Here is a 25,390-nt window from a genome sequence, read left to right as displayed (position 1 = left end):
AATGCTACCAGGGAGTCCAAAAAAAATCCTTATTTTTTTACAGTACCTCAGTGTCCCATGAGTCTTCCTCATCATCTTCCTTCTCCAAACCCAACTCAGAAAGGAAATCTAAGAAGGAATTATTTCCAAATGTTGCATTTAAAAACATATATACAGTGGGGAGAATAAGTATTTGATACACTGCCGATTTTGCAGGTTTTCCTACTTACAAAGCATGTAGAGGTCTGTAATTTTTTAATCATAGGTACACTTCAACTGTGAGAGACGGAATCTAAAACAAAAATCCAGAAAATCACATTGTATGATTTTTAGGTAATTAAATTAGCATATTATTGCATGACATAAGTATTTGATAACCTACCAACCAGTAAGAATTCCGGCTCTTACAGACATGTTAGTTTTTCTTTAAGAAGCCCTCCTGTTCTCCACTCATTACCTGTATTAACTGCACCCGTTTGAACTCGTTACCTGTATAAAAGACACCTGTCCACACACTCAATCAGACTCCAACCTCTCCACAATGGCCAAGACCAGAGAGCTGTGTAAGGACATCAGGGTAAAATTGTAGACCTGCACAAGGCTGGGATGGAATACAGGACAATGGGCAAGCAGCCCATTGGTAATAAGGTAATAACTGTTGGCGCAATTATTAGAAAATGGAAGAAGTTCAAGATGATGGGTCAATCACCCTGGGTCTGGGGCTCCATGCAAGATCTCACCTCCTGGGGCATCAACGATCATGAGGAAGGTGAGGGATCAGCCCAGAACTACACGTCAGGACCTGGTCAATGACCTGAAGAGAGCTGGGACCACAGTCTCAAAGAAAACCATTAGTAACACACTACGCCGCCATGGATTAAAATCCTGCAGCGCACGCAAGGTCCCCCTGCTCAAGCCAGCGCATGTCCAGGCCCGTCTGAAGTTTGCCAATGACCATCTGGATGATCCAGAGGAGGAATGGGAGAAGGTCATGTGGTCTGTTGAGACAAAAATAGAGCTTTTTGGTCTAAACTCCACTCACTGTGTTTGGAGGAAGAAGAAGGATGAGTACAACCCCAAGAACACCATCCCAACCGTGAAGCCTGGAGGTGGAAACATAATTCTTTGGGGATGTTTTTCTGCAAAGTGGACAGGACGACTGCACCGTATTGAGGGGAGGCTGGATGGGGCCATGTATCGTGATACCCAGTAAGAGCATTGAAGATGGGTCATAGCTGGGTCTTCCAGCATGACAACGACCCGAAACACACAGCCAGGGCAACGAAGAAGTGGCTCCGTAAGAAGCATCTCAAGGTCCTGGAGTGGCCTAGCCAGTCTCCAGACCTGAACCCAATAGAAAATCTTTGGAGGGAGCTGAAAGTCCGTATTGCCCAGCGACAGCCCCAAAACCTGAAGGATCTGGAGAAGGTCTGTATGGAGGAGTGGGCCAAAATCCCTGCTGCAGTGTGTGGAAACCTGGTCAAGAACTACAGGAAACGTATGATCTCTGTAATTGCAAACAAAGGTTTCTGTACCAAATAGTAAGTTCTGCTTTTCTGATGTATCAAATACTTATATCTTGCAATAAAATGCAAATTAATTACTTAAAAATCATGCAATGTGATTTTCTGGATTTTTGTTTTAGATTCCGTCTCTCACAGTTGAAGTGTACCTGTGATAAAAATTACATGCTTTGTAAGTAGGAATACCTGCAAAATCAGCAGTGTATCAAATGCTTGTTCTCCCCACTGTATATTTCAAGTGAAGTACTCTCTGGACAGAGATTTTTATCTCTAGATTTTTGCAAGTTACCTCTTTGTTTTTCTTTGGAGGTGTCTTGACTTCCAGGGACTGGTGAATCATCAACAAGGGAATCATCTTTCTCCTCTTCTGTCTGATATTTTGTCTTTCCCATCTCCTCCTTGAAGCTTTTCTCTTCCTCATCTTCTTCATCACCACCTCTGTCTTCATCATAATCTTCTTCATCCTCTGTGGAATCTTTTTCCTGAGTGGAGAAAAACATTTGTTCAGGCTCTGTTAACTGCAACAAGCACCTTTTCGATGATGATTAGTTTATAATATTGGTTTGTGTTTGAAGGAATCAAAAGAAAACATTGAACTACATGCCTAAAGCCTAGTTGTTGTTCTATAACTCACCACCTATAACTCTTACCCATTTGATAGGCAGATTGATGCCTTTGACTGGGTCTTCATAGTCTCTAACCTCTAACGTTGCCCTTTCAATGTACTCTGGCTCGCCCTCGAAGGGCGAATCAACATCAACATCATCAATGTCTGTTTGAGGCAATTCTTCCTCTTGATCTGAAAATCCATCGCTCATGTCAGACTCATGCTGCTGAACAGCAGCGACATAAGTATGGTCTTTGCTGTGGGTACTCTGTAGCTCCACATCATCCTTCTCAGGTTTGTCCTCATGAGTTTCACCAGGGTCATTCTGGTCAATAGTCTCCTGGTCAAGTCCACCTTGTCCGTCAGAGATTTCATCTATATCCTCTATTGGAGTGTGAGCAGCATTCATGGCATCAGGCGTTGGGTCATCCTCGGAATCAAGGTCTGAGGCAGCCTCGTCTTCACTTGAAGTATTTCCAAACATTTTACAAGTCTCAAGACTATGTTTTATTGGTGTCACTGGAAGTCTACCCGATTTCACATCGTAGTTCTTACCAATGCTCTCAATGTCCTCTTCTCCTAGAATTTCTTGTGTGTTATCAGAATAGTTTCCCTCATCAGGAACTTTGATAGTACCACTGGCAAAATCATATTGCAGTTTTTGGTAATGGCTGTCAGGGTCTTCGCTTCTCTCTTTGTCTTTGTCACTCATAGCAGACGACAAGGGACAGGATAATGCCATCTCTTTTTCATCCCGCCAATCATCAATCATTGACACAGGAACTGACTCAACATCCTTTTGGGGTTGAGAGAGATCCAGTTCATCAGCCCCTTTACTTAACATCTCGTTTGCAGTAGTAGGTCTGGATAATGCACTTGTAGACCTGGATATTGGTGATTGCGAGTCTCTTGGCTTCAACTTCTGCTCATCTGCACTCTCAGGCCTGGATATAGGTGATCGTGAATCTCTTGATGTCAACTTCCGCTCATTTGTAATGGCAGGCCTAGATACTTTACTCGTAGGCCTTGATATTGGTGATAGCAAGTCTCTTGATGTCAACCTCTGCTCATTTGCACTCGGAGGCCTGGATATTAGTGATAGCAAATCTCTTGGAGTTGAAGGCCCTCTCTCCAAATTGTCCATGTCCTTTATCTCTCTTCTGGGGGACCATGGAGGGCTTGTCCATTTACGAGGAGAGTTCTCATCTGTCTTGTGTTGAATGGGAGCAATGGCTTCTTCGGGTTCAGGAGACCCTGTAGCTGCTACATCCCTATTCACATAGTAATCATCATCCGAACCATCATCATCATACATATTTTTATCCTCAACTTGTTCACCAGTTCCTGGTAAATCATCATCAAATGATTCTTTAATGGCAGCCTTTTTCTCTCCTGGTTCTGGAGACTCTGCAGGAGAGGCATCGTCATTTGGCATCTCCTCAACTTCATCTACCACATCTTCGTCTTCCCATGAATCATCAGAACACTGTTGGTCCTCGGCCCGGATTCTTGGTGATGCGACACTCAGGCTTGGTGACAACTTACCTGCCTCTACTGAAACATGAACCTCTAAACATCCATCTCTAATGTGTGAGGCACCTTTTTTGACATTGTCATCTGATGAAGATTTCCAGAAGGACTTGGGTTCATCTACCTTTGGTTTTAGTGAGATGCACTTTGGTGATATGCTTTGCACGGGGGAGGTCGATGGTTCTAGTTGGAAATCTGATATTAGATTTTCTCCTTCAAGATGGGGAATCTCATCAATTATCTCATCTTCTCTAGTTGTTGAGGCACCATCGACTTTATCATTTTCATCTGATGTGGAATCCCATGAGGATTTGCATTTATCTACTTTTGATTGAACGCAATCCTCATGTAGCTCATCATAATCATCTTTAGTGGATGAGGGGCCATTGTCTTCATCATTTTCATCTGAATGGGAATACCATGAGGATTTGCATTTATCTACCTTTGGTTTAGCAATATCATCATCTTTGGAATCAAAGGAATCATCTGAAGAACTTGGCCTATGCGTTTCACCATGAGAAACTGTGCTTGTGTTTTTTGGCTCCCCAAGAGTTGAGGTATGATCTAAAGCTTCTCTGATATCTTCATCATCAGCAATAAGCTTTGCTTCATCACTCCAGTAGTCTGCAGGTGCATCTTCATCACCAATCCCTTCTTCATCATCATCATCATCAAAATCATCTAAGTTTCTCTGTGATGGAAGAACTCCTGTGCTGTGTGGGGGAGTCTTGGGCACTGCTGGAAAACCTGGCTCTGGAACAAACTTATGATCTGATGTCCCATTTAGCTCATAACCTAAACTGTCCTCTTCATCTGAAAACCTGGACTCTACCCTGATGGCTGACACCACACAGTCCTCCTCTACATCTAGAGTTGCTGGGATACCATAGTTTGATGTTCCAAATAGAATCTCAGGAACCATTCTCTCATTGGCTTGGCGCTCCGCATTGAAAACCTTCTTAGGAGCCCCCATCTCTCCAGCTGTATCGACATGTTCTGAATCAGCTACTACAGTATCAGAGACCTTAATACCGGGAATAGTTTGATCATCCTCATCAACAATGTCAACAGCTTCAGCACTGGACGTTTTGGGCACTTCCTCTGCTCCAATTCCTTCTGCCTTGACCGAAGTTGCAGCAACGTCACACTCTTCTTCCTCTTCGCCTTCCTGCTCTTCTTCATAGTCATCTTCATCATCCTCATCTTCCTCATCATCCTCATTGTCATCATCATCTTCCTCCTCGTAATCTTCATCGTCTTCGTCATCATCTTCGTCCTCCTCTTCATCATCATCCTCATTATCTCCCTCAGGGCTTTCCTCAGGTGAGTCTCTACCTCTCGCCTGACTACCAGACGGCTGCTCGGAGAGCAGCTCACTCCCCTGAGTCTCCTCCAGCTCCGTTCCGTCGCCTTCTGCTTGTAAATGTGTTAATGGATGAGTAAAAGGAGAAAAGGGAGAGAATAGAGAGAAGGGTGTCACACAGAAGCTCAAGTTAACACAGTGTTAGCTACACTACATTACCTTTCTGGAACTCTGGAGACAGGTAGAGATCATCTGGGCAGGTTTGGAGGTAAAGGAGGCAGAGGGTGAGGGGGAGACTAGGTGCTGGGGGGCACTGCTGGGTGGGAAAGCCTTGGGGAGGGATGGGTTTCTCTGGACTTGGTTCTCGCTCTCACACTTGGCCTCAGGGCCGCTCCATGGCTTTTCGAGATCGGTTACAGCTACAGGGCAGGGGTGATAAGTTACTACACAGCCACAGACTAACAGAGGGTTACTAATAAGTGAACAAACTTAAATTATTACCGTCATTCTTTCCCTTTTTGGAGGCATTCATCAGATTCTTTAGGTTTAGCTTTGGATGTTTCTGTAAGATACAAGGAAAATCATACAGCTAGTCAAACTCAAAATGAATCAACAGATGGTTGTGCAAATAATGGATTCATCATAAAGACCTTTTGGGTTATATCCAATTCGTCCTCTTCATCTGAGGATGGCCAGGAATCGTCTGCCGCACTTTTTGACGCCCTAAAATGTAAGTAAATTTGATGCAGAGAAGTAATGAGGTTCATGGTTGTGCAAATGTACTTACTATATCAGAGAAGATGTAGCCTGTTCCCCCATCCTGACCACTGCGCTTGATACAGAATGTAAGCTCGCGAGATAAGGATGGTCGAACGAGGCTAAGATGATCATTGCTTACCGGCTTATTGACTCCGTTTGCGAATTGTCTTCAACATCTGCAACATGGTAAGCCAAATTAGTATTGTCAAGGATCAATTTCAACAGTTCTAGGTGTGATAACATTTAAAATCAGCTGATGATCACAAATAACAAAAGACATACATCTACAGCTTCACCATGAAATGATTAATCTTACACTGCAGATTTTCACACCCTAACTATCTTAAATGAAAAAAGCCACCGGGAGAAAAGCTCAATACAAAACACTGCAATCAAGTGTATAGAACAACAAGCTCAGATGTCTATCCTCGTTGGGATCAAGAAGGCCAACACTAGCTGAACACAAATTAGTCAGTTAAATACCAAAGTTAGACCTTAGAAGATACTTTAGCCTAAATGCCTCAAACACGTTCCTTTCATCTCTGAAATTACACAATGCTTTACAAGTTTGTCTGATCTTGTTGTGCTATTTTCACTGCTGGCAATACCTCTCCCTCCTCCACTTGCTCCTTGCTCTAGATCCAGCCAAGTGGTATTGCATGAGGGGTAAATGAAACAATCGAGGTGAATGAATAATATTAACATGGAAATGAACATGAAAAATTGCACATTGCCTTAACCTGTTACAGAAGACAATACATACAGTAACTAACATTTGCATTATAGTCATTAGTAAACAACACACATAAATCAATGTAACATTATGAGATGAAATGGAATCCTTTATGTACCATCTTTGTCAGTTGCTGGTCCCCCCAGAGAGAAACCTGCTTCTTCGGAAGGGCTGCACAACATGGAAGCTCGCTTCTTTTTGGCAGGGGCGGGAGACGGCATGGACTTCCTCTTGGTGCCATGCTCAATAATGAGATGGGAACAACTGAAACAAGGATGACACAGGATTGGAAATGCATCTACTGTTAAATAAACTTTATTGATCCCCAAAGAGGAAATTGGATTCGTCACCAGCATAAGTCACAAAAAGAACAAGACATAATCACAGGCATACATCAGAACAAGGAGAAAATATGGCTGGTGGAACAAGAATAGAAATTCTGTTAACTGTGCTAAACAACTAAGAAAAGACAACGGACAACAAATAAAATGTTATTTGCCACATGCAACGAATACAAGGCTTTAACCAACAATGCAGTTCAAGAAACAGTTACATTAACTAAACAAACTAACGTAAAAAATAAATAATCTAAAAGTAACAAACTTACATATCAATAATGAGCCTCTATAAAAAGTTAATGTGCGGGCCTATAGGTTAGTCGTGGTCATTTGTAAAGTGACTATGCATAGACAAACAGCGAGTAGCAGCAGTGTAAAAACTAAGGGGGGGTGTCAATGTAAATAGTCCGGGCGGCCATTTGATTAATTGTTTAGCTGTCTTATGGCTTGGGGGTAGAAGCTGTTGAGGAGCCTTTTGGTCCTAGACTTGGCGCTCTGGTACCGCTTGCCGAGCGGTAGTAGAGAGAACAGTCTATGACTAGGGTGGCTGGAGTCTTTGGCAAATTTTAGGGCCTTCCTCCGACACCACCTAGTATATAGGTCCTGGATGTCAGAAAGCTTGGTCCAAGTGATGTACTGGGCCGTACGCACTACCCTCTGTAGCGCCTTATGGTCAGATGCCGAGAACTTGCCATACCAGGCGGTGATGCAACCATACCAGGCGGTGATGCTCTTGATGGTGCAGCTGTCGAACTTTGAGGATCTGGGGACCCATGCCAAATCATGTCAGTCTCCTGATGGGGAAAAGGTGTTGTCGTGCCATCTTCACAACTGTCTTTGTGTGTTTGGACCATGACAGTTTGTTGATGTGGACACCAAGGAACTTGAAACTATCGACCTGCTCCAATTCAGCCCCGTCGATGAGAATGGGGGCCTGTTCCGCCCTCCTTTTCCTATAGTCCACCTTCAGCTCCTTTGTGTTGCTCACATTGAGGGATAGGTTGTTGTCCTGGCATCACCCGGCCAGGTCTCTGACCTTCTCCCTATAGGCCATCTCATCGTTGTCGGTGATCAGGCCTACCACTATTGTGTCGTCAACAAACTTAATGATGGTCTTGGAGTCGTGCTTGGCCACGCAATCATGGGTGAACAGGGAGTATATTCAGACATAATACTCAGACATAATTTTAGTGTTTTCTATCCAAATCTACCAATTATATGCATATCCTAGCTTCTGGGCCTGAGTAGCAGGCAGTTTACTTTGGGCACACTTGTCATCCGGATGAGAAAATAGTGCCCCCTAACCTTAGGAAGTTTTAAAGCAGCAAAGGGGGGGGGACCAACTCCATATAAATGCACATGATTTTGGAACAAGATGTTTGACAAGCAGGGATCCACATACTGCTGACCATATAGAGTACATAGTGCATTTGGAAAGTATTCAGACCCCTTGACTTTTTACACAATATTCCTTGACTTATTCCAAAAATTATCAAATTATTTACCCCCCCCTCAATTTACACACAATCTCCCACAATGACAAAGCAAAAACAGGTTAAGCCATTTTAGAAAATTGATGAAATATAAAAAAACTTATATCACTTTGACATAAGTATTCAGACCCTTTACTCTGTACTTTGTTGAAGCACCTTTGGCAGCGAAGAGTCTTGAGTCATCTTGGGTATGACGCAACAAGCTTGGCACACCTGTATTCGGGGAGTTTCTCCTAATCTTCTCTGCAGATCCAATCAAGCTCTATCAGGTTGGATGGGGAGTGTCGCTTAGGGTCGTTGTTCCTGTTGGTAGGTGAACCTCCGCCCCAGTCTGAGCGCTCTGGAGCAGGTTTTTAATCAAGGATCCCTCTGTACATTGTTCCGTTCATCTTTGCCTCGATCCTAACTAGTCTCCTAGTCCCTGCCTCTGAAAAACATCCCCACAGCATTATGCTGCCACCACCATGCTTCACCATAGGGATGGTGCCAGATTTCCTCCAGACGTGACGCTTGGCATATTAGTCCAGTGGAAATCTGTCCTTTGGTCTGACGAATCCTAATTTTAGATTTTTGCTTCCAACCGCTGTCTTTGTGAGACGCAGAGTGGGTGAATGTATGATTTCTGCATGTGTGGTTCCCACCGTGAAGCATGGAGGAGGTGGTGTGATGGTGCTTTGCTGGTAACACGGTCTGTGAATTTTTTTTTTTATTCAAGGCACACTTAACCAGCACGGCTAACACAGAATTCTGCAGCGATACACCATCCCATCTGGTTTGCGCTTAGTGGGACTATCTTTTGTTTTTCAACAGGACAATGAACCAACACACCTCCAGGCTGTGTAAGGGCTATTTGACCAAGGAGAGTGATGGATCAGATGACCTGGCCTCTACAATCACCCGACCTTAACTCAATTGTGATGGTTTGGGATGAGTGGGACCACGGAGTGAAGGAAAAGCAGCCAACAAGTGCTCAGCATATGTGGGAACTTCAAGACTGTTGAAGTTAAATGCCAGGTAAATGCCAAGAGTGTGCAAAGCTGTCATCAAGGCAAAGGGTGGCTACTTTTTAGAATCTCAAATATAAAATATATTTTGATTTGTTTAAGACTTTTTTGGTTACTACATGATTCCATGTCTAAGGAATTGACAGTTTGAGTACTTACGCGTGGTGTCCATTCATCACAGCATAGTCATCGGACGACCATCCATTATTGTCCTTTAAGGTGATGTCTGCGTCGTACTGCAGGAGTAGCCGCACCATACTGATTTGTCCATTGCAAGCAGCGATCATCAATGGGGACCTAAAGGTAGCATAAGATGAAGGTTGAATAAACGTGCACATATCGGTCTGTGCATTCTCCAATATCAGAATCAAGCATTCCAAAATTCCATTCCCTTTCTTGAAGTAACCTAATCACAGATATGACAAAAGCTAAGTAATGGAACCCTTGCCGTCACCTAATAATGTGTGTCAGACCACAGATTACATCAAGGCAGGGAAGAAAGAAGGAAGAGTTGCCATGGTGCCCTAGGGGGCAGCCTCGCTGGGCTGTTAAGAGCTAGCAAATGTTATTATATTTAGTGTTTTTATGTTCAATTATTTGAGACATATTTGAGACAATGACAAAATGTGCAAGTGCAAGGCAAGGCAATGTGCAAGGCAAGGCGGAGCCAGGCTACTTGCAAGTCGTTGCAACCAAAACGGATTGGACAGTGAATGATGCTGGCTGGCTAGTTCTGCCATCTATTCCCAAGGACAGCAACCATTGTCATCTGGAGGACTATACAAATGTGTTATGTTTTGCAGTTAAATTATTTTGGCTGTGACTTTTACTGCAATTTAGCTTTTAGCTGTGAATGTGTAACATGTTTGAAGTTTGGCCAAATGTATTTAGCTTGCTGACAAGTCTTTAAAATCGAGCACACAGCCATGCAATCTCCATAGAGAAACATTGGCAGTAGAATGGCCTTACTGAAGAGCTCTGACTTTCAACGTGGCACCGTCATTGTACATTACCTTTCCAACAAGTCAGTTTGTCAAATTTCTGCCTCGTTAGTGCTGCCCCAGTCAGCTGTAAGTGTTATTGTGAAGTGGAAAGGTCTAGGAGCAACAACCGCTAAGCCACGAAGTGGTAGGCCACACAAGCTCACAGAACAGGACTGCCGAATGCAGAAGCGCGTAGCTTTTAGAAATTGTCTGTCCTCGGGCTGCAACACTCACTACTGAGTTCCAAACTGCCTCTGGAAGCTATGTAAGCACAATAACTGTTTGTCGAAAACTTGATGAAATTGGTTTCCATGCATACGATCACCATGGGCAATGCCAAGCCTCGGCTGGAGGAGTGTAGCTCACCACCATTGGAGCAGTGGAAACGCGTTTTCTGGAGTGATGAATCACGCATCACCATCTGGCAGTCCGACAGACAAATCTTGGTTTGGCGGATGTTAGGAGAAAGCTACCTGCCCAAATGCATAATGCCAACAGTAAAGTTTGGTGGAGGAGGAATAATGGTCTGGGGCTGTTTTTCATAGTGCCAGTGAAGGCGAATCTTAACGCTACAGCATACAATGACATTCTAGACAAATCTGTGCTTACAACTCTTTGGCAACAGTTTGGGGAAGGCCCTTTCCTGCTTCAGGATGCCCCCTTTCGTTCACAAGAGAGGTCCATACAGAAATGGTTTGTTGAGATCAGTGTGGAAGAACTTGACTGGCCTGCACAAAGCCCTAACATCAACCCCATCGAATGAGATGAGATGTTCGACGAGCAGGTGTCCACCTACTTTTACATTTAACTTCTTTGGGTCATCCTCGACAAATGCTTAAATGCATTGTATCCACATTGTGGTTGTGTTTTTAAAAATGGGTCAAATAATGCATTTCTTTGATATAATTTATTTGTTTACTATTCAACCAGATCTCTCCATCTCAGGAAAATGGATTTGATCTTTAAAAGCATCACACAAACCCACCTGTGTCCCTGGTCCTTAGTGTTGACGTCGGCCCCCTCCTTGAGGAGGAACTCGGCCATCTCGGCATGATTCTCCTTCACTGCCATAGTCAGAGGGGAGTATCCCTCCTGCAAGATCATCCAAACATTCATTGTCAAATATCTTGTAGATCCACATAGCTTAGTCATGTTTGTACCACAGTAACAGCTCTCCTACCCTCAGCTTCATCCTCTTTCTCTATCAACCTATGAGTCAGGATTACTCTTCAGCAATCTGGGGCCTTGTTAAGATCTCTCTCTCGGACCAGTGCCTGAGCAGTGACAGTCCTGAGTGGTGCTAGAGGATCTGTGAGCAACAAATTGACTCATCTGTAGGATTGGGTTGGTGTAAGCCACCCATATTACCACCATATTGTCACTTATGGACCCACGGCTCACCTTGTTCTGGGCGTTGACATTGGCCTCGTGCTCCAGCAGCAGCATAGCGGTGGAGAAGGCAGGTATGCAGGAGGCCAGGTGCAGGGCCGTGTTGCCGTTGATGTCCACCAGATTAGGTTCGGCATCATGCTCCAGCAGCGTGGCCACGCAGCGTTCCTGCTGGCACTGCACTGCCTGCCAGGGGTACGGAGGAGAGGAACATTAAGATAGAAATATGTTATGCACAAAAAACATCACTCTGACATATAGAATTAGGAATCACATCAGTTCCATTCATGACATTTCTATCTGCAACAATCTACAACGTTTGCCAATGCAAGAGTTTTGCTAAATGTAAAGGTAGATGGACAAGTTGAAGATTATAGTGATACTAATTTATCAAATTGCAGCTGCCACTACCACTCTTCGAGGGAAGCAGAAATTAAAGAGAACACTTTACAGATGTTAACTATATTGTTGATGATGCATTCGCTCTATGGATATGACATTCTGGTGAGCAAGGCTTTATCAGTATTGTAGAGCATCAAGTAAGGACAGAAGAGAAGCTGCATGTATCTAATTATAAATAAATTGACAAACAAATTGCCTAACAAATAGTGCTGCTCAGTATACCGAAACGTTGGTACTTTTTTGATACCAGGATATTAAAAACTGTTCGGTACTAGAATTTGTTACTTCAGTCAAATGTGTCTCACAGATCACGCCTGTCTATCAGCTCAGCCGACCCTTTATTATAGTAAGCACCGTGCCTGCTCCACTTAATCATTGCTAGCTTGCAATGGGAGTCTGGGCTGCATCATGTTAACTTCTTTGTAGCATGAGTGTTAGGCTAATACACTAATACAGCATGTAAAAATGTTGAAACTGTTACTGTTCAAAAAACAACGTCCATAAAGGCTAGAACACTTCACAATTTAGGAAGATACATAGATATACGCATAGATAATAACAGAGAGTAGCGGCAGCGTAAAGGGGGGGGGGGGGGTAGTCTAGGTAGCCATTTGCTTAACTGTTCAGGAGTCTTATGGCTTGGGGGCAGAAGCCTTTTAGAAACCTCTCGGACCTAGACTTGGCACTCCGGTGCCGCTTGCCGTGCAGTAGCAGAGACTAGGGTGGCTGGAGTCTTTGGCAAATTTTAGGACCTTCCTCCGACACCGTCTGGTATAGAGGTCCTGGATGGCAGGAAGCTTGGCCCCAGTGATGTACTGGGCAGTACACACTACCCTCTGTAGTGCCTTGAGGTCAGAGGCCAAGCAGGTGCCATAGCAGGCAGTGATGCAACCAGGATGCTCTCGATGGTGCAGCTGGTGCACCTTTTGAGGATCTGAGAACCCATGCCAAATCTTTTCAGTCTCCTGAGGGCGAATAGGTTTTGTGCCCTCTCACGACTGTCTTGGTGTGCTTGGACCATGATAGTTTGCTGGTGATGTGGACCCTAAGGAACTTGAAGCTCTCAATCTGCTCTACTACAGCCCTGTCAATGAGAATGGGGGCGTGCACGGGCCTCCTTTTCCTGTAGTCCACAATCATCTCCTTTATCTTGATCACGTTGAGGGAAAGGTTGTTGTCCTGGCACCACACGGTCATGTCTCTGACCACCTCCCTTTTTTGTCCATTAAAATAACATCAAATTGATCAGAAATACAGTGTAGACATTGCTAATGCTGTAAATGACTATTGTAGCTGGAAACAGCAGATTTTTTTATGGAATATCTACATGGGCGTACAGAGGCCCATTATCAGCCACCATCACTCCTGTGTTCCAATGGCACGTTGTGTTAGTTAATCCAAATGTATCATTTTGATAGGCTAATAGATCGTTAGAAAACCCTTTTGCAATTATGTTAGCACAGCTGAAAACCTTTGTCCTGATTAAAGCAGCAATAAAACTGGCCTTCTTTAGACTAGTTGAGCATCAGCATTTGTGGGTTCGATTACAGGCTCAAAATGGCCAGAAACAAAGACCTTTGTTCTGAAACTCATTAGTCTATTCCTGTTCTGAGAAATTAAGGCTATTCCATGCAAGAAATTGCCAAGAAACTGAAAACCTCATAACGCTGTGTTACAGAGCAAACTGGCCCTAACCAGAATAGAAAGAGGCGTGGGAGGCCCCAGTGCACAACTGAACAAGAGTACAAGTATATTAGAGTGTCTAGTTTGAGAAACAGATGCCTCACAAGTCCTCAACTGGTAGCTCCATTAAATAGTACACGTAAAACACCAGTCTCAATGTCAACAGTGAAGAGTGAAGAAGCGACTCAGGGATGTTCCTCTGTCATGTGTCTGTGTTCTTATGCCCATCTTAATCTTTTATTGGCCAGTCTGAGATATGGCTTTTTCTTTGCAAATCTGCCTAGGAGGCCAGCATCCCGGAGTCGCCTCTTCACTGTTGACATTGAGACTGGTGCTTTGTGGGTAAAATGATCAATTTGGATTAGCTAACCCAACGTGCCTTTGGAACACAGGTGTGATGGTTGCTGATAAATGGGCCTCTTCACGCCTACGTAGATATTCCATTAAAAATGCAGTTTCCAGCAACAAGTCAATTACAACATTAGCAAAGTCTCCACCGTATGTCTGATCGCGTTCATGTTATTTTCATGGTCAAAAAAATGTGTTTCTCTTTCAAGAACAAGAACATTTCTAAGTGACCTCAAACTTTTGAACGGTAGTGTACATTCCCACAGAATGATGCTGCCACCACCATGCTTCACAGTAGGGATGGTGACAGGTCTCCTCCAGACTTGATGCTTGGAATTCAGGCCAAAGAGTTCAATCTCGGTTTCATCAAACCAGAGAAACTTGTTTCTCATGGTCTGAGAGTCTTTAGGTGCCTTTTGGCAAACTCCCAACGGGCTGTCATGTGCCTTTTACTGAGGAGTGGCTTCCGTCTGGCAACTCTACCATAAAGGCCTGATTAGTGAAGTGCTGCAGAGATGGTTGTCCTTCTGGAAGGTTCTCCCATCTCCACAGAAGAACTCTAGAGCTTTGTCAGAGTGACCAACGTGTTCTTGGTCACCTCCCTCTCCCCTGATTGCGCAGTTTGACCAGGCGGCCAGCTCTAAGAAGAGTCTTGGTTGTTTCAAACATCTTCCATTTAAGAATGATGGAGGCCACAGTGATCTTGAGAGCCTTCAATGCTCCAGATATTTTTTGGTACCCTTCCCCAGATCTGTGCCTCAACACAATGTGCCTCAACACAATCCTGTCTGAGCGCTACGGACAATTCCTTCAACAATATGGCTTGGTTTTTGCTCTAACATGTACTGTCAACTAGAGGTCTACCGATAACGATTTTTCAACGCTGATGCCGATTATTGGAGGACCAAAAAAAGCAGATTCTGGTTAAATCGGTCTATTTTTGTTTATATATATATATATATATATATATGTATATTTGTAATTAATGACAATTACAACAATACTCAATGAACACTTATTATAACTTAATATAATACATTCAATAGATTCATATTTGTCTTAAATAAATAATGAAACATGTTCAATTTGGTTTAAATAATGCAAAAACAAAGTGTTGGAGAAGAAAGTAAAAGTGCAATATTTGCATGTAAGAAAGCTAACGTTTAAGTTCCTTGCTCAGAACATGAGAACATATGAAAGCTGGTGGTTCCTTTTAACATGAGTCTTCAATATTCCCAGGTAAGAAGATAAATGATAGTTATTATAGTAATTATAGGACTATTTCTCTCTATACCATTTGTATTTCATATACCTTTGACTATTGGATGTTCGTATAAGCACTCTAGTATTGCCAGCCTAATCTCTGGAGTTGATAGGCTTGATGTCAAACAGCGCTGTGCTTCAAGCATTGCGTAAAGCTGCTGGCAAACGGAGGAAAGTGCAGTTTGAATGAATGCTTACGAGCCTGCTGCTGCCTACCACTGCTCAGTCAGACTGCTCTATTAAATATCAAATCATAGACTTAATTATAATAAACACAGAAATACGAGCCTTAGGTAATTAATATGGTCATATCCGGAAACTATCATTTAGAAAACAAAATGTTCATTCTTTCAGTGAAATACGGAGCCGTTCCGTATTCTATCGAACAGGTGGTAACCCTAAGTCTAAATATTGCTGTTACATTGCACAACCTTCAATGTTATATCATAATTATGTAAAAATCTTGCAAATTAATTACGGTCTTTGTTAAGAAGAAATGGTCTTCACACAGTTCGCAATGAGCTAGGCGACCCAAACTGCTGCATATACCCTGACTCTGCTTACACTGAACGCAATAGAAGTGACACAGTTTCAGGCACCGCATTGATTATATGCAACGCAGGACAAGCTAGTTAAACTAGTAATATCAACCATGTGTAGTTAACTAGTGATTATGTTAAGATTGATAGTTTTTTTGTAAGATAAGATACTTTTTGAGGATCTGGGGACCCATGCCAGATCATAGTCTCTTGAAGTGGAATAGGAGTTGTCGTGCCCTTTTCAACTGTCTTGGTGTGTTTGGACCATGATAGTTTGTTAGTTATGTGGACGGCAAGGAACTTTAAGCTCTCGACCCATCGATGTGAATGGGGGCGTGCTTGGCCCCCCTTGTCCTGTAGTCCACAATAAGCTCTTTAGTCTTGCTCACGTTGTTGGAGAGGTCATAGTCCTGACACCACACTGCAAAATTCTTGAACACCTCCATGTAGGCTGTTTCATTATTGTTGGTGATTAGGCCTACCACCATTGTGTTGTCGGCAAACTTAATGATGGTGTTGGAGTCGTGCCTGGCCATGCAGTCGTGGGTGAACAGGGAGTACAGGAGGGGACTGAAAACGCACCCCTGGGGGGCTTCAGTGTTGAGGATCAGTGTAGTAGATGTGTAGTTGCCTACCCTTACCACCTGAGGGCGGCACGTCAGGAAGTCCAGGATCCAGTTGCAGAGGGAGGTGTTAAGTCCCAGGATCCTTAGCTAGGTGATGAGCTATGAGGGTACTATGGTGTTGAACGCTGAGCTGTTGTCAATGAATACCACTCTCACATTTCAAAACACTTCATGGCTATAGACGTGAGTGCTACGGGTCTGTAGTCATTTAGGCAGGTTGTGTTCGTGGGCACAGGGACTATGGTAGTCTGCTTGAAACATGTTGGTATTAGTCTCTGTCAGGGACAGGTCACAAATGTCAGTGAAGACACCTGCCAGTTGGTCAGCACATGCCCGGAGCACATGTCATGGTAATCCAACTGGCCCCGCAGCCTTGAGTATGTTGACCTGTTTTAAAAAAGTCTTACTCACATCGGCTACGAAGAGAATGATCACACAGTCTTCCGGAACAGCTGATGCTCTCATGCATGCCTCAATGTTGCTTGCCTCGAAGAGAGCATAGAAGTGATTTAGCTCATCTGGTAGGCTCGTGTCACTGGGCAGCTCACGGCTGTGCTTCCCTTTGTAGTCTGTAATAGTTAGCAAGCCCTGCCACATAAGATGAGCGTCGGAGCTTGTGTAGTACGATTCAATCGTAGCCCTGTATTGATGCTTTGCCTGTTTGATGGTTCGTCAGAGGGCATAGCACTATTTCTTATAAGCTTCCGGGTTAGAGTCCCGCACCTTGAAAGCGGCAGTTCTACCCTTCAGCACAGTGCGAATGTTGCCTGTAGTCCATGGCTTCTGGTATGTACGTACAGTCGCTGTGGGGACGACGTCCTCAATGCACTTATTGATAAAGCCAGTGACTGATGTGGTGTACTCCTCAATGCCAACGGAAGAATCCGGGAACATGTTCTAGTCTGTGATACCAAAAACAGTCCTGCAGTTTAGCATCTGCTTAACCTGACCACTTTTTTATAGACTCACTGGTGCGTCCTACTTTAATTGTTGCTTGTAAGCAGGAATCAGGAGGATAGATTTGTGGTCGGATTTACCAAATGGAGGGCGAGGGAGAGCTTTGTACGCGTCTCTGTGTGTGGAGTACATGAGACCTAGAATTTCTCGTTCCCTGGTTGCACATTTATTAACATGTTGAAAGAAATGAGGTAGAACTGATTTAAGTTTCCCTGCATTAAAAAGTCTCCAGACACTAGGAGCGCAGCCTCTGGGTGAGCGGTTTCCTGTTTTCTTATTTCCTTAAACAACTGACTGAGTGCGGTCTTAGTGCCAGCATCCATCTGTGGTGGTAATTAAACAGCCACGAAAAGTAAAGCTGAAAACTCTCTAGCCTCTACTCTCAGCCGTTGTTTATGAATATGCACAGACCGCCCTACCTCTGCACCGGCAAGATAGAATGGCACACTCCGGTAAGACAATATCCCACTAGCTGAATATCCATGTCATAATTCAGCCACGATTCCATGAAACATAAGATATTACAGTTGATGTCCCTTTGGTAGAATATTCATGATCGTATCTCGTCTGATTTATTGTCCAATGATTGCACGTTGGCGAGTAATATTGACAGTAATGGCAACTTTCCCACTCACTTTCTGCGGGTCCTAACGAGGCACCCCGCTCTGTGTGTTCTGTACCTGCATCTCTTCCTCTTGCAAATAACTGGGATGTTGGCCTTGTCGGGTGTTCGGAGAATGCCCTGTGCGTCCTGCTTGTTGAAGAAAAAATCTTTGGCTAATCCGAGGTGAGTGATCGCTATTCTGATATCCAGAAGCTATTTTTTGCCGTAAGTTACGGTTGCAGAAACATTATGTACAAAATAAGTTACAAGTATCACAATTCAAGTGGGTCTGTCTCCTAGAGATGAACGTACTTTAGTGCGAAAAGTGCAAATCAATCCCAGAACAACAGCAAACAACCTTGTGAAGATGCTGGAGGAAACAGGTACAAAAGTATCTATATCCACAGTAAAACGAGTCCTAGATCAACATAACCTGAAAGGTCGCTCAGCAAAGAAGCCACTGCTCCAAAACCGCCATAAAAAAGCCAGACTAAAGTTTGCAACTGCACATGGGGACAAAGATGGTACTTTGAGGAATGTCCTCTGGTCTGATGAAACAAAAATAGAACTGTTTGGCCATAATGGCCATCATTATGTTTGGAGGGAAAAGGGGGAGGCTTGCAAGCCGAAGAACACCATCCCAACCGTGAAGCATGAGGGTGGCAGCATCATATTGTGGGGGTGCTTTTCTGCAGGAGGGACTGGTGCACTTCACAAAAAAAAGAAGGTGTCATGAGGAAGGAAAATTATGTGGATATATTGAAGCAACATCAGTCAGGAAGTTAAAGCTTGGTCACAAATGGGTCTTCCAAATGGACAATGACCCCAAGCATTCTTGAACTTGTTCTCAACTTGCCTACCTGGTTAAATAAAGGTGAAATAAAAATAAATAAATACAATTCTTCCACAGTTGTGGCAAAATGGCTTGAGGACATCAAAGTCAAGGTATTGGAGTGGCCATCACAAAGCCCTGACCTGAATCCTATAGAAAATGTGTGGGCAGAACTGAAAAAGCGTGTGCGAGCAAGGAGGCCTACAACCTGACTCAGTTACACCAGCTATATCAGGAGGAATGGGCCAGAATTCACTAAAGTTATTGTGGGAAGCGTGTGGAAGATTACCCGAAACTTTTGACCCAAGTTAAACAATTTAAAGGCAATGCTACCAAATACTGAGTAAACTTCTGACCCACTGGGAATGTGATGAAAGAAATAAAAGCTCAAATCTCTACTATTATTCTGACATTTCATATTCTTAAAATAAAAGTGGTGATCCTAACTGACCTAAGATACTACGATTAAATGTCAGGAATTGTGAAAAACTGAGTTTAAATGCATTTTGCTAAGGTGTATGCAAACTTCCGACTTCAACTGTATATACCGTATTCTTTTCTACAGTATTTAGTCAATGCCACTCTGACATTGATCACCCTAATATTTATATATTTCTAAATTCCATTATTTTACATCTAAATTTCTGTATTGTTGTGTGGTGTTAGATACTACTGCACTTTTGGAGCTCGGAACACAAGCATTTTACTACACCTGCAATTACATCTGCTAAATATGTGTTTGTGACAAATAAAATTTGATGTAAGTCATAACTGTAACTCGGCCACTCAGGAACATTCACTGTCTTCTTGGTAAGCAACTCCAGTGTAGACTTGGCTTTTTAGGTTATTGTCCTGCTGAAAGGTGAACTCATCTCCCAATGTCTGTTGGAAAGCAGACATTCAGGTTTTCCTCTAGGATTTTGCCTGTGCTTAGTTCCATTCCGTTTCTTTTTTATCCTGAAAAACTCTATAGTCCTGAACAATTACAAGAACACGCACAAAATTATGCTGCCACCACTTTGAAAATGTGGAAAGCGGTACTCATTAATGTGCTGTATTGGATTTGCCTTGCTGCAAACAGGATGCATGTTTTGGAATATTTGTATTCTGTACAGGCTTCCTTCTTTTCACTCTGTCAATTAGTTAGCATTGTGGAGTAACTATAATGTTGTTGATCCATCCTCAGTTCTCTCCCACCACAGCCATTAAACTCTAACGGTTTTAAAAAGTCACAATTTTTTTATTATTTTTTTTTACCTTTATTTTACTAGGCAAGTCAGTTAAGAACAAATTCTTATTTTCAATGACGGCCTAGGAACAGTGCGTTAACTGCCTGTTCAGGGGCAGAACGACAGATTTGTACCTTGTCAGCTCGGGGGTTTTGAACTTCCAACCTTCCGGTTACTAGTCCAACGCTCTAACCACTAGGCTACCCTGCCGCCCCAGGCTACCATTGGCCTCATGGTGAAATTCATGGGAGGTTTCCTTCCTCTCCGGCAACTGAGTTAGGAAGGACACCTGTATCTTTGTAGTGACTCAATTTTAAATTAAACCAAATGTGGAACAAGTCAACAGGTGTGAATACTTTCTGAGCGCACTGTATCTAAATGCATATCAAATTGTGCTTGAAAGGAAAGATTCACTTCCCAGTATGACCTAATGAATACCACCCAGGTGTAAATGTATATGGAAGACTCACAGGTAATACATAAGAATTAGGCTACACATAAGCCTATCATCTCAGCAACATGTCTAAATTGAGATGGCCAATCAACTATCATATTCCATCCTCAAATCTTTTTGAAAATGATGGATAATTCCACCCACTGACAAAGCAAAAATAGGACACAGTACCTTCATCAACGGGGATCTGTTTTGATTGTCGCATAGGTTGAGCTTGGCTTTGCTCTCAACCAGGAACTGGACCACGTCTGTATGTCCATTGGCACAGGCAATGTGAAGTGCTGTTCTGAAATGTGAACAAGGGTGACATAAGTGGCAAACAGTCCTTTGGCCCTCCATTTCAAGTCATTGCATCACAATTTCCGGTTGCACTGGTGCGAGCTGCACATTCTACCTGGTCCCCATCAAATCAAAACAACTTATTATTAAGAGGATAAAACCTTGAATTTGTTCAACAGTAAAGTGCATTATGTTTCCTGTAATAAAAGTGTCTGTCCTGCCACTGTGCATGCCTGTTTCGTTGTCCCTCACACTCTCTCTCCCCCTCGTGATTGCATAACATTTCAAAATGTAATTCCAGGGGGAAAAACTACTTTGGAAGCAACTAAAAGTCCATATTAAAAAGGAGGGTCTCAGCTTTGTGTAGGTATAAATATATTGAGCTCAAACCACACTGATTTACAATCGAGATATTTGATATGGCTTTCAAATAAGAAATTGCACATCGGCAATCGCGAGTGTACTAGGTCTTATTGCAAAGTTTTTTTAGGATATTACATGGCTACTAGCAGTTTATAATTTTCTAATTAAACTTTGCAAGTAAGAACAAATTATTATTTACAATGACAGCCTACCAGAAGGCAAAAGGTCTCCTGCGTGGACGGGGGCTGGGATTAAAAATAAAAATATAGGACAAAACACACATCTCATCACATCTCAACAAGAGACACAACAACACTACATAAAGAGAGTAGTAAGAGTATTATATTTAGAGTAAACAATCTAGCTAATGTGTTGTTTCCACTTCCTAAAGTGGTGAATTAGCACCAATTAGGCCTATAAATATTATTCGTGCACATAAAGATGAAGGAAAATAAATATATTTAACAAAAAAAACAAAAAACATAAAATAAAAACAGCCTAATTGTCAACCCAAGACAATCACTGGATTAGGTTGCATATTAAACAATTTTGAATCATGCACTTCTGCTTGGACATGATATTCAATACATAAATAAATCTCAAAAGTCTATTACACTTCTTAATAAAGCATTATGAATGACTATAATGACTTTATAAGATGACTAAAATGTATTATATTGTGCAACGCTGCAGATTTTTTACTTTTTGGTGTGCCACCAAAATTTGGGCTGGTGCCACCAACTGAATAAGTAGGGGAAAATGTTAGTTTGGAGCCCTGCAAAAGCCACGAAATGTTATTATCACATTATTAAATGTTATTATCACTCCAGCTTGATTTGTAGCTACACTTAGGCTACACCACACATACACACACACAACTGTTCAAAAGTTTGGGGTCACTTAGAAATGTCCTTGTTTTTGAAAGAAACGCACACAAAAAAGTCCATTAAAATGACAAAAAACGTCACTCTATTCTTGCTCTGAGAAATTAAAGCTATTCCATGCAAGAAATTGCAAAGAAACTGAAGATCTCGTAAAGCGTTGTGTACTCCTCCCTTCACAGAACAGCGCAAGCTGGCCCTAACCAGAATAGAAAGAGGAGTGGGAGACCCCGGTGCACAACTGAGCAAGAGGACAAGTACGTTAGTGTTTAGTTTGAGAAGCGCCATTAAATAGTACCCGCAAAACACCAGTCTCAACATCAACAGTGAAGAGGCGACTCCGGGATGCTGGCCTTCTAGGCAGAGTTCCTCTGTCCAGTGTATGTTCTTTTGCCCGTTTGTCAACGTTATTTTTATTGGCCAGTCTGAGATACAGCTTTATCTTTGCAACTCTGCCTAGAAGGCCAGCATCCCGGAGTAGCCTCTTCACTTTTGATGTTTTTATATTTGGGATTCTTTAAAGTAGCCACCCTTTGCCTTGATGACAGCTTTGCACACTCAATGTAGAAGCAACAGTACATTTTCATATTTTGGCCATCATACTTTGATTGTTTTATTCAAATATCATCCAATTTCATGAAAAACATGATTTTGACTGTTCATTACCTTTAAAAGGTCAAAAATAGCATATAAAGGATAAACTGTGCTGCAAGCACAGGGACATGGATAGAAGTATCCTAAAGTTTAAGGACAGTGACAGAAAGGGTTTTCTAAAGTTAGCCAACCTAAATAGGGTGGCAGTATGAGTAAGTAGTCTAAGTAGCCTCATCCGGTATCTGTGGCGCAAAGTACCTTGATCCACAAGTGCACCCCCTGCCCTGGAAAGAACGGTAGTCTATCACAGGTTGGTAGAGACTGGAGAAGTCATACTCCAACACTTGTCACACATACAGTACATTACACAAGGACTGTCTAAGTACAGACCTCAGAAAGTAACAGTGGCAATACCAGCTACTAACTGGCAATAGTCTCATCTTTCATACCTGTTCTCCTTATCAAGCTGATTGATGTCATTCTTCTTGGCCAGATGCTTCAGTTTGGCCAAGTCACCCCCATAAGCAGCCTTGTGTACCTTTCCAAGGTCCTTCTCCTTCAAGTCATAGCCCACAGACAGCACACTCCCAGTGTCTGAGGTGTTAGGTGAGAATCCTTTCTTTTTCTTGGTGAAGTTGAATATCTTCTTCATTGTATATGGTGGATGCCCAGATGACAGTTAGCAGACTGCATTGCCTTTGGCCTTCACTACCTGACACTGAGGTGCCGCCGGAGGATCACCACAGCATGCGTCTTTCCCATCCCTAAAAATAAAGCACAGCAAATCGGATTAAGTCATGTCAAAGTCGAGAGAAGGTTGCTGCTGCACCATCGCCGTTGCAAAGACTGAGACGAGGAACTCGCATCAAACGTACTGTGTATATAGCTACAGTACATTTCGGATCAATTAGCAGCTAAAAAGCCATGGCGATTTTTGGTGCATGGGTTATCATTAATAGGTCACCATATTAGTCTTCAGATTATGCTTATTCGTATGCTGCATACGATTGACAGGAGATCGTAGTACACATTGGCCATGACAAATAATGTACTGCTAAAATAATACGATAATGGCATAATGCACAACAACAGTTGATATATTCTATAACCAAGGCTAGCTAGCTAACGTTAGCTAACAGCTGGCTATAAGATTGTAGTTACACACGCTCACACACGTTGACAGATCAAGTATATAGATCCGTCCTTACCTTGACTAGAATGCCAAAACACCAATATTAATATAACATGTTTCAACCGGCATTAAGCCATATTAACAGAGCATGGCTTGCAGGAAGATAATTCACTAGAACCTATGTTATTTTGGATGGCTCACTCGCTCACTGTCATTACAATCAGGAAGAAACGTTGATCCAGTCTGTTACCAAGGCGGCTACCCACAAATATCAGTAACAAGTATCAGAAAAACAAATAACGTTACGTTCAAATTCTAATATTATTGTTAATTTCATATGAGCAAATATTACATATCTAGCCATTTCAAGTCGATTCATACAGTTAACCCATAATAAAATATTCAAATCAAGTAAAAACCGATTCGCATGTTTTTTCCTGGAGTCTAAAGAAGCAATTCAGCTGGCTAGTTACACTAGTTAACGATGCAAACTATCATTAACGTGTTTGTAAACCGTAATCGCAGCCAACGTAGTCACCTCCCAAACGTGAAGCAACCGCGACTTTTAAATTTGTAACAGTCAGCACAGGCAAAGCAATTTTTTTTTTGATTAATCCGGTAGTTGGTCCCAAACTAAATCACTAAATTACATTATTGTTTTGCGCTAATAAGGTAGCTAAACAACCTACAATTAACAAGCTAACGTTAGCTAGTTCCGACAGAGAAGTGATTGTAAAAATGTAACGTTATGTCTAGAGTAGCTAGCTAGGCAGTTTCTGGTTAGCTAATGTGTATTTAGTTAGCGCGCAGGGCAGTCTGCTATCTTGGCTGTCGCATGGTAGCTATAATTCATTTTACTACAAAATGTACATGCAGAAAATAGGTCTAATTTAGATAGTTAGAAAGCTGATAGAAACAAAATGACCTGTTGATCGCTCCTGCTGCCAGCTGCTTCTTCTTCGGGATCGGGTTGGCGGACCGCAGCCAACTGAAAGTTGCATACAACGCCACCTACTGTACAAAATCATGAATACCCATGTTTCTTGACATAGTTTCTCGTCGGGTGATTGGTTGAGCATTCGTGAGTGTGTGATGTCAGATAGATGCTCTACCAAGGCGCCTGTTTATCGAGATCGTGCCGCCTAAATGAGCAGAAGCACCAAAGATTATGGATAAACTGACAACATTTAGGTGTCTCTCCGCCCTAACAATGAGAGTCCTCGTCCACAAAGTGGCACGGATGGCTTTCTAGATCCCGCCTTTCTTTCTGTTTGGTTGATAATGCCCGTGTTCTTACCGTGCCAATATATCCTCCAAACACCGGCTTCGAGGGCATTATCACTTTTATACAACGGGTTACCAACATATTGAAATAGTGATTCACATATTTTAATTAAAAACTTGATTTGGATTAATTTATTCATACTATTTAATCCTTCCACAATATATTGTGTCGACCCTGGGTTTATAAACGCGGATATCGACTCTGCCGCTCGAGCATGCTATTGCGGCACAGTCGATAGCGCGCTGGATTTAGGTCTAGAAGGTCGAGGGTTCGAGACC

General features: G+C 42.6%; 1 protein-coding gene across 8 annotated transcripts in view; it reads right to left on the bottom strand.

Annotated features, from left to right (window-relative positions):
* Positions 1-24,876, bottom strand: part of ankrd26 (ankyrin repeat domain containing 26) — a 97,470-nt gene extending 72,594 nt beyond the window's left edge. For 4 of the 8 annotated variants that reach the window (XR_004204796.1, XM_031801265.1, XM_031801266.1 and 1 more), the window contains exons 1-13: positions 23,145-23,347; positions 20,750-20,864; positions 11,654-11,827; positions 11,238-11,344; positions 9,429-9,566; positions 6,553-6,698; positions 6,310-6,336; positions 5,841-5,877; positions 5,593-5,665; positions 5,444-5,504; positions 5,162-5,361; positions 1,792-1,984; positions 47-108 (exon numbers count right to left, since the gene is read on the bottom strand). Coding sequence is in view for 7 of the 8 variants with exons in the window: in XM_031801265.1 (XP_031657125.1) it covers positions 47-108; positions 1,792-1,984; positions 5,162-5,361; positions 5,444-5,504; positions 5,593-5,665; positions 5,841-5,877; positions 6,310-6,336; positions 6,553-6,698; positions 9,429-9,566; positions 11,238-11,344; positions 11,654-11,827; positions 20,750-20,864; positions 23,145-23,347 (1,536 nt within the window). In the remaining variant the exon portion in view is untranslated. Of the gene's footprint in view, positions 1-46; positions 109-1,791; positions 1,985-5,161; positions 5,362-5,443; positions 5,505-5,592; positions 5,666-5,840; positions 5,878-6,309; positions 6,337-6,552; positions 6,699-9,428; positions 9,567-11,237; positions 11,345-11,653; positions 11,828-20,749; positions 20,865-23,144; positions 23,460-23,903; positions 24,380-24,752 lie in introns of those variants that run through there. The other 4 variants (XM_020456164.2, XM_031801264.1, XM_031801269.1 and 1 more) reach the window with 4 other exon arrangements.
* Positions 24,877-25,390: the final 514 nt, after the last annotated feature.

The sequence above is a fragment of the Oncorhynchus kisutch genome, linkage group LG22 (genome assembly GCF_002021735.2).
Source record: "Oncorhynchus kisutch isolate 150728-3 linkage group LG22, Okis_V2, whole genome shotgun sequence".
Taxonomy (NCBI): domain Eukaryota; kingdom Metazoa; phylum Chordata; class Actinopteri; order Salmoniformes; family Salmonidae; genus Oncorhynchus; species Oncorhynchus kisutch.
The sequence above is the reverse complement of the archived record's forward strand: the minus strand, read 5'-3'. Positions and strand labels throughout refer to the sequence as shown.